The 9,663-nt window shown below is 38.0% G+C and overlaps 1 protein-coding gene across 1 annotated transcript in view; it reads left to right on the top strand.

Annotated features, from left to right (window-relative positions):
* The first annotated feature begins 547 nt into the window (after positions 1–547).
* Positions 548–9,663, top strand: part of LOC120530144 (protein disulfide-isomerase TMX3-like) — a 93,592-nt gene continuing 84,476 nt past the window's right edge. The window contains exons 1-3 of the mRNA XM_039754348.1: positions 548–646; positions 839–893; positions 1,229–1,268. Coding sequence (XP_039610282.1) covers positions 613–646; positions 839–893; positions 1,229–1,268 — 129 coding nt within the window. The 5' untranslated portion in view covers positions 548–612. The remainder of the gene's footprint in view (positions 647–838; positions 894–1,228; positions 1,269–9,663) is intronic.

The following is a 9,663-nucleotide window of genomic DNA, read 5'->3' as shown; positions in this document are numbered from 1 at the left end:
GAAATTTTAAAATGTAAGAAAGCATGTTTCTTAAATTGCCCCTTCTCCCCCTTATGAGCCAGTAACCACAGAAAGGTCTGTATTTGTCACTGTTAGAAGCACAGTATTGTCATGTGTATAGAGTACAACTTTATATTCTATGACGACAAATTGCTTTTAGGGTGGACAAAACAAGGTAGCTGATAATCTTCAAATAACTGTAACTCACGATTATTTGGTTTCGAGTCTTTTCTTTTTTTTTATCAATTCAAAAACACCCTGCGCTCATTCTGGACGCGGCACATGAAGTTAATTAAGGCTTCAAAGACGCGTTCGTGTAGTAAGCGCTGGGTGAAACGTCATACCGTCCAGCGAGTCCGTGCTAAGCATACATAGTGACAGATCTGACTAAAGTTGCGCAGCAATGCCAGTTCACAAGCAAGCACAGACAAAAGACGTTCGCGCAGCACAAAGTCTGCGCAGGACCGCAGTGCCTGACTTCCTCGAAATGAGACGTCGTGTCAATCAACTTTGGGGCTTCCGTTGGTTTGCGCATGCGTGTTTCAGAACGGAGGTGGGTTTTTGCTTTGTATTTCCTGGCCAGCAGAAGCCGGCGTTTCCTCCGTGAGAAAAATGGCAGGAAGAAAGATCATTTTGTTTTATTCTGGTAACGATATTGAGTGAAACATAACTATAGAAATATGTATAAACGTAGTTCTGTTTGCATATGGCATGATGTTGTGGTTGATGCAACTTTGCATGTTTTGCCAAGACTAGCTTTCTTCGTTTGCCTTTTATCTCGCCGTTATATTTAAAAATATTTTTAAATGAACACATGCATTCTTTTAATTCATTTTAGTTGCTGTTTTGTTTATTGCACTGGTGTCGGCTTATGTGGAAGAGCTGGACGATTCGTAAGTATTTAAGAGATTCATTAAAATGTGGAAAGTTTTAATGTTTTTTTTTCTATTTGTCAACTTAACATATTTCGTATAAAGGGAAAAAAATCTGTAAAAACAAGGTTTGATTTTTTTTTTTATTCAGTCTGGTGTGTACAACTGGCATAACTGCATGTTTAATTCTGTTATTACATTTTCGACTGACGTGATTTGACGTTGTCAATTAATTATAATTACTGCTAGGGTTTATTTTATACTGCGGCATAGCTCAACAGTTTGAGAGCATCAAAGGTGAATATATTATTGAAAGTACAATTGGTGTAATTTTTTTGTGGTTTCATTTCTTTCAGGTTTAAAGATTCCAGAGTAGATGACGTTTGGCTAGTAGATGTAAGTATCTTGATGTATTACTCTTAAATAACACTTCTTACGTTATTGAAACCCATGGATATGAAAATTTAGATTGCTCTTTAATCAGATTTTACTTGCTTAAATTGCTCATTGAAGTGTCTGGTGTCAATTTACACATTTTAATGTAAAGGTTTAGCCACCCTCGTCATGTTAGTAGTAGTATTAGGATTCTAGTGAAATTTAATGTCATTAAACACTGTACAGTGAAAATATCTTACTTTGCATGCCATTCCGGTCATAAAGTAAAGTGCTAATAATAGACAATTTTCCTCAGACCATACAGCAGTGTAAGAGTATCGGGTATGGAATTGGGGACACAAATTGTTAAAAACAAAACAAAAAAAAAACTGTTGTAAAGCTTGTAGCAATTCCCTTCTACTCGCCTTCAAATAGTCCCCTTGTGAGTTCACAATGCAATGCATTTGTCCCGGTGCTTCTCTGCCAGTTCCACGGTACGTTTCCTGTTCTTGTTTTTTATTACTGTGCCTAGAGCCTCCAGCGTTTCTTCTAAACCTCTTCACTAGAAGTTAATCATCTTCCCTTCAGTCTCAATTATTTTTTTTTTTTTGGGAAGAGAAAGAAGTCACAGGGAATGAAATCAGGTGCGTTCCTGCAGATGCTTCTGTACTTTAGTGTAATGTGTCTGATTAACAGTCAGTTCAAGTAGGACAAATTCTTTAGGAACAAGTTTGTCAATGTCAAAAAAAATGTGATCACAGTTGTCTCTTGAAGATCTGCCATGGTGGCTTGGAGTGGGGGAAAAAGAAAAAATGAAGTCACCCGTACGACAGCAGAAAGACGCACTCGATCAACTGTAAGATGCCACTCAGTGGAATGATTAGGCACACAATGCTTACTGGCATATTCAAGACTTATACACTAGTCCTATCGTATTGGCTGATTCCAGGGAATTTCTTTGGCCTTCCTTGTACAGTGAAAATACAGTGAGTATTTCGTAAGCATAGAAATCGGCTAGTGACATTAAAACATGTAATCCAGAAAAAATGTTACACAATTCAAAGAATTAATAAAATAGGCAAATTTCAGGCTGTACCTATGTGCCAGCAAAGTCATATATTGTGAGTGGAAGAGGTTATATATGGGATCCATTCAGATGTCTAATTGTCTGCAGCTTAAAAAGTCTTCTCATAGTTCTTGATTTCACACTCCTATGTCCTCTGCTTAATGGGAGGAGTGTGAATAACTCTGCTGATGACTCTGGCATAATAAATGTCAACCAACAACAACATTTATTTATATAGCACATTTTCATACAAGACGTAGCTCAAAGTGCTTTACATAACGAAGAATAGAAAAATAAAATAAGTCAACATTAATTAACATAGAATAAGAGTAAGGTCCGATGGCCAGTGTGGACAGAAAAAAAAACCAAACAAAACTCCCAAGATGGAGCGAGATTATTTAAGGTCAATTCTAAATGACACAGGTAACCAATACAGTGACATCAAAACTGGAGAGATGTGCTCAGATTTTCTTTTCCTAACTAAGATTCTAGCAGCTGCATTCTGCACTTGTTGCAATCGATTGATGTCTTTTTTTGGGTACTCCTGAGAGGAGTGCGTTACAGTAATCTAGTCGCCTGAAAACAAAACTGTGAACTAATTTCGTGCAATGTTATAAAAGGTCTGTCTTTTGCTATATTTCTTAAGTGAAAAAATGCTGTCCTGGTAATCTGATTAATATGTGATTTTTAAAAGTCAGGTCAAAGATGGAAGAGCTGTTCCTGAAATGATTAGGGTAGTCTAGACCACCCACTCTTGGGTTTTGTGGTCCTGTGCAGAGCAGTTATCAAACCAGACTATGACAGCATTGGTAAGAATGTTCTCAATAGTACCCTAAGAAAAGCTACCAAGGATTCTGGCTGGCATGCCAAATTTCTTTAGCCCTCTCAGGAAGTATAAACACAGTTGAGATTTATTTACCTATTGAATGATGTTGTGAGACCAGGTAAGATCTTCACCAATGTATTTTTTATTTACTTTCTAAGAAAACCAGTTAACACAATCTTAGCAGGTTAATCAATTAAGCCAGACATACTTCAGCACATTTTAGTACACAGTTATGATTTCTTAGGCATGTAACAGTTTATAAATATCACAGTATGTTGTTTAGTTTTTCTTGGAGGGTTGGAAGATTAACAGAATAATAATTATTGCTTACTAGTGATTAATTAGGACACTCTAGTGCAGGGGTGCCCAACTCTAGTTCTGGAGGGCCACAGTGGCTGCAGGTTTTCTAACCCTTAATGAGTGACCTGTTTTTGCTGCTAATTAACTTATTTTGAATTAATTTTATTTGACTTACTCTTGAAGACCTAGACCCCTCAATTGTTTCTTTTTCTTTAATTAGCAGCCAAACAATAATGAGATACAAAAAGAGCCAAAACATGACCAGAAAACTGTGACCATCATACAATATCTGAAAATAAAGAAAGTTAAAGGTCTCAGGAATGCTGATCTGCTCTTAGAAAAGAGAAAATCCACAATTTCGGAAATATCTGCTATTGCACAATGAGAGCAGCAGCAAGTCATGGAATTAAAGAAGGGGTTTAATTAATGACAAGACTCAGCACCTCATTAAGCAACTTGTTGGAGTGAAATTGGTTGGAGTTTGAGGCCTTGACTTAGTAGGTCTTCTGTTGGCTCACACACTTCACATTTCACTTCTAATTGGGTGCCATTTAAGGAAAGAAATGAAGCAATTCAGAGGAACGATGGAGAAATTCAGGGAAACATTTCTTAAAAACCAAGTCAATTAAAATGAATGCAAAAGAAGTTAATTAGCAGCAAAAACAGATCACTAATTAAGAAAATGTTTAGAATGAAAACCTGCAGCCACTGCGGCCCCCCAGGACTGGAGTTTGGCACCCCTGCGCTAGCGTTTTATTATTAGGAGATGGGTGAATTGAGTATTTTGGAATAATTTTTGTTGTTCTACCTTTGGCTTGACCTCACAGCCCACTATTTTAAAGTATTTTATCAGCCATTTCTACTTGCACTTTGCAATAAATAAGTAAATAATGAATGAAAATATAAAAATTGCAGTGCTGTTACAGCAGATCAGTATGTGAAGTTGTGGTAAAAATGAAGAATGCTGGTTATTGGAGAGCAATGGGCACTCCTTTGTGGAGATTTGCTAATGTAGTTCCATGCAGAAATTGGGAAACCTAAATGTGTAATAGTTTTTATTTATATTATTTTATGATATAATTATTATATACTTATATATATATAGCAGTAACGGCGCACTGCACGATAACGTACAGTGAATACACTTGATTTGAGCCTTCCTAGTTTTCATCCTCTTTCTCTGTACATTTTTCATTCGTTTGCTCAGAGATTGATGTGTTGCTGCTTCCTGAGCAGCTCTTCTTTTCTCCAGCCTAGCGGCTCGCTTCTTCTCTTCTTTCGTTGGCATCTTTTTGTGTTAAAACTGATTAAGTCAGCGTTTGTGTTGCAGTTACTTAGTACGTTTTCCATAATTTTTCACTTTAGTTGGCACTTAAGTCTTCACTCTGCCTCAAGAATGATTTAAGATATGACGAGGTAGGGGAAGTGACGGCAGAGGTGGTAGAGAATGAGAATGGTGCCCGTACGAATGCGCTGCACGGCCGCTCTGCTGGCCACTGCAGAGAGTTGATCCTACAATAAAATAAAATTAAAAGAGAAATGATCTTGGAGGTCAATCATCACCCCGAAAGCGAACAGTAGACCTCACGTAGTATATGTGTACCAAATTTCAGTTTAGTAGGTCAAACGGTTTGCGGGCTACAGGTGATTTAAAATCCTGGACAGACAAACGAACAGCCACGGTAGCGTATTATATTTATATATCTATATCTATCTAGCGCGAGCGAGCCCAAGCAGAAGAAGTAAACATTACAGAATTACATTTCCTCATGTATGACGCGCACCTGATTTTCTAATGCTATTTTTCGGGACAAAATGTGCGCGTGGTACACGCGTAAATACGATATATATGTATGTGTATATATTTAGTGGTAATTCTGTAGCATAGCATGCACAATGATAATATTAATGTATATTGTGCCGTTTGTGACATTTTGATTTTTTCATCAGACTTGCAGTTCATTCCAGGTCTGGCTTTAGTCCTGGTGATGCCATTGTTGTTTTTATTAAAAACAAAACAAAAAAAAAAACATACTAATGTATGCTTTAACCCCCTGCGATTGTGTACTTTAAAGCTGTACTACTGAACGAGATAAATTGACATTAGCGTATTGTTCCGTGCAGATGATTTTTTCATGTGCATTTTAGTGCATGCCGCTTATTTGACGTGATACACTAGTAGTACTTTGCATATTTGACTAGTTTGCTTTCTGTTCAGTAAGAGATTCTCTTCTGGGTATTCCACATCTTGCCTTGACTTCAGCAGCTCTCTTTAAATTCCATTTGTTAATAATGTAGTGTAATTTCGAAGCTAGACGCATTTAGATATCCTTTTTATAGCATTCCTGTGCTTGTAAGGGTCAATTAACTTTATTTTCAATTCCCCTGTCAGCTGCCTAAAGGAGCCCACAGTTGTTGAGAAAAGGTACAACAACATCCGGAGTGGTTGTTAACTGAAAGGGTCCTTAAACGTTTGTACATGCCACTGTTTTATTTCTAACTTTCTTTTACATTTACCAGCAAAAAATAGTATGGTGCATTAAAATGTTCAGAAATCTGTCATATTCTGTACTTTGCAGTAAAATGATAAAATCTGACCAGGCTTCCCAAAAGTTTTGTTTAAATGATTCCTCACTTCAAGATGCTTCCTTTTTTTTTTTTTAAATTTCCCTACTGTCCTAAGTATGTGTGCGTTAGACTTTAACATCCACGTTGGGATTAATTTTAGTTTATAAAACAAGTTATTACAATGTCAGTCAGGCTTTTTCCAACCCACTATATCCTAACACTTGGTCACGGGGGTCTGTTGGAGCCAATCCCAGCCAGCACAGGGCACAAGGCAGGAACAAACCCCAGGCAGGGCACCAACCCACCGCAGGACACATGTACACACACACACCAAGCACACACTAGGGACAATTTAGGATCGCCAATACACCTAACCTGCATACCTTTGGACTTTGGGAGGAAACCCATGCAGACACGGGGAGAACATGCAAACTCCATGCAAGGAGGACCTGGGCAGTGAACCCAGGCCTCCTTAATGCGCCACCGTGCCGTGTGTTATTACAATGTTTCCCACAGAAATCTGATTTAGCTATGGCTCTGTCTTGGTGACACAATCATTTCTGTTATATTTTAGTGCTTACAATTACATTTTTATGTTCATACATATGTTTAAATTCTTTAAATAGGTTCAACATTTCAATATAAAAATGTAAAAAAAGCCGTTACTGAAAGTATATCTATGTTGTTGGGCTACCTTATCGATGCTTGTGCAGCCACAATCCTGTAATGTGTTGTGCTTGTTTGGAAAATACCAGATGCAGTGGATATATGAAGCCTGTGTTTGGAAACTTCAATATTCCCTACTTGAGCTAAAGATATGTGTGATAATCAGCTGACCAAATCACTTTTTTGAAGGGTCTGCACAATTTTTAGCAAATAGCTTGACAGTTTTATCAGTTCAGGGGATTCCCAAGTTCTTGCAGCCTTGTAATCTTACAGTGCACAAGACAACATATAAATAATCGATGCATTAAATTAGCTTATGTTATTAAATTGATTTTATGTGGACTACTAAAACACACAAAGCACCCATTGACCATTACCTTTGAAGTATTGCTATACAAAAGCTCTAACAAATTAATTAAATGAAGAATAGCCTTCTCTCTGTGAAATTTACATGACATAAATATCAAAATGCGTTAAGAAATGGTTATGGATTTTCATTATTTATATAATTTCATACCATGAACGGTGGCCATGGCGGCCTGCCTCTAAACTCGTAAGTACGAGTTAAGGGCCACTTTTCATGTACTGCGGAGATCATATTGAATGGCTCTGTATGTTGTTATATGGAGCACTTGTACTTATTTCTAGAATTGCATTTATATCACGCACTATTTCTAAATTATTTTTTTTTTTATTTGTCTTTTGTAGTTCTGTTTCTTTAGTAGTATTAGAAAATAAAGCAAGTATTCAATTTTATTTGCCTTTTTGTGTAGCAGCTTAAATTTGACTTTAATGCTAATATGTTGAATGCCAACTACAAGAATTCTCTGTTCCTTGTACAAGCTGTGAGTCAGTGTGGGTCTTCTGCTTAGCCAAGGGTTCATTGAATGTGTTTACCAGTGCTTTTATAACCTGGCTTTTCACAGAATCCTGGTTTGTAAAATGCCATGTAAACCCTTAGTCCAGTTAGAGAAACTGGGTTAACACACATAGATTTCTTGGCGAGTAACCTGGTTGTTTGGCTATGTAAACCCTTAACAGGGCTCCTTTTAGGACTTTGTAGTCTGCCCGTGTCTTTGTTCGCCTACAGCCATGGGTAGAAGCGTCATCAGGGTAAGTTTCCTGAGGCAAATACTCAGGCAATCACATTATTCTTCTTGCTTGTTCAAGTAATGTGTCTCGATATTTCAGAAATTGCTAAATTTATATATTGCTGATCTCAGCAGCACAATCTTGGGAGAAGTGTTGGAGGTAACATTTTAAAAGTAACATGGGTTACACAGTTTGAGTACTTTTTAAAGTAATATGTATCCTAACACAGTACCTATTTTATTAAAGTAAAATTACCTGCCTTATTATTATCCCTGCAGCACTGGCTATAAGGCAAGGCACATCTGCTGGTCCATTACAAGGCTCAAGCGTATAGCCAAGCAGAAAAGAATGTGCTGCGTGCAATCCACTAACAGTAACCTATTTTTTTTTTTTTTAAAAAGTGTTAGTTCAGTTTTCATTCTAAAAATTGCATCTCTGCTGTTTTCATGTGATGTTTCATCAGACATTGATCTCAGATGCCATTTGGAGTGGTTTGCAGCAGAGTGTGATGCTAGTGGGGTGAGAATTGACACCAACTACAAAAAAAGTTGTAAATATGAGGTTATGGTCCACTTTCTGTAAAATGTGTGATGCCTTCTTCAGGCAATGAGGATGTAGCTGTCTCAAGTTGTAAAATTCTTGGTATCTTATTCACAAGTGAGGGAGAAGGCCATCATGTGACTGAGCACCATTTTGGTGTAACTGTAGCAGTTACTAATACACTGAACTGGACATGATGTTCAGAGGAATTTTTTCTGATTTACCAATCAGTGGACCGCCCTATCCTTACCAGTGCTCCTCATTTCAGAGTTGTAACTGAAACAATTCATACCAGCAGCGGAAAGGTTCCTGAGCAGAGTGTCTGGGTTTAGTCCCCTCGACAGGGTGAGAAACTTCAAAATAGAACGGCCTCAAAGTAGAACTTTTGTTTCACTGCATTTAACAAAGCCATTTGTGATTGTTGGGACAAGCTAATTAAAAGCCCAGAGCCGCTGGTGGATGTTTAAGGTACAGTTCCCTTGGAGCAAAACCAAGGTAGACCCTGGACAAACTGAGGAATTACCTTTTAGTTGGGAGCATTTGAAAATTCCCCACAAATCGTGTAGACGGTAGATGCTGAGAAGAGAGTAGGCCTTGTTAGCTCAGGTCATCCTGCTGCTAGTGCACTTCTCATGAGCATAAGGAGAATGAAAATAATAATAATGATGATGTTAATGAAACACAGAAGCTGAATAAAATGTGCTTGTTTTCTTAGTATTTCCTGGTATTATGTGAAAACGGCAATAGTCTCCATAGTCAGTTCTCAGGGATGTCGTATTTAATTTTTCAATGTAATTACTGAATCCTTTAATCACACTGTGACGATGCGGGTTCGCTCCATGCTCCCATCTTGATTCTGGGAGCCCTTGAACCCGACACCGTTGGTAATGTCACTGATGAGCTAGGCATTGAGGCACAACGAAGCAAGGGAAGGTGCAAAAAGTGCAAAGTACTTTTATTTAAATCAACAAACAACAAGAAAGTGTCCAAATAGTACAGTGCTTTAAATCTTCAATAAATAAATAATCCATAAAATGAGGGAAGTAGTGGAGGTTAAAATCCAATAGAAAAAATTTATTTTAAAAACAACAATTAAGTTAAACAATGGCTTGAAACAGTCTCTTTAAAAACAAAGCCTGGTGCCTTCTTTTTACCTGGCGGCTCCCCTGCTGCTACCATCGGGCTCCGCAACAGGGGAGTCGCCCTACCTGCAGCTGACCTTCCTTCTGCCTTCTGATCTGGGTGCTTCCCGATCCCTGGCTTCGGTTCAGCGATCTCCAGACCGAGACTTGGTTTCCCCCAACGGTCAGGATGCTCACACTGGGGAATCCACCTTCCAAGCCTCCCGACTCCCGCTG

This window comes from Polypterus senegalus, chromosome 5 (assembly GCF_016835505.1).
Source record: "Polypterus senegalus isolate Bchr_013 chromosome 5, ASM1683550v1, whole genome shotgun sequence".
Lineage (NCBI taxonomy): Eukaryota > Metazoa > Chordata > Cladistia > Polypteriformes > Polypteridae > Polypterus > Polypterus senegalus.
This window is presented reverse-complemented; position numbering and strand designations above follow the sequence as displayed.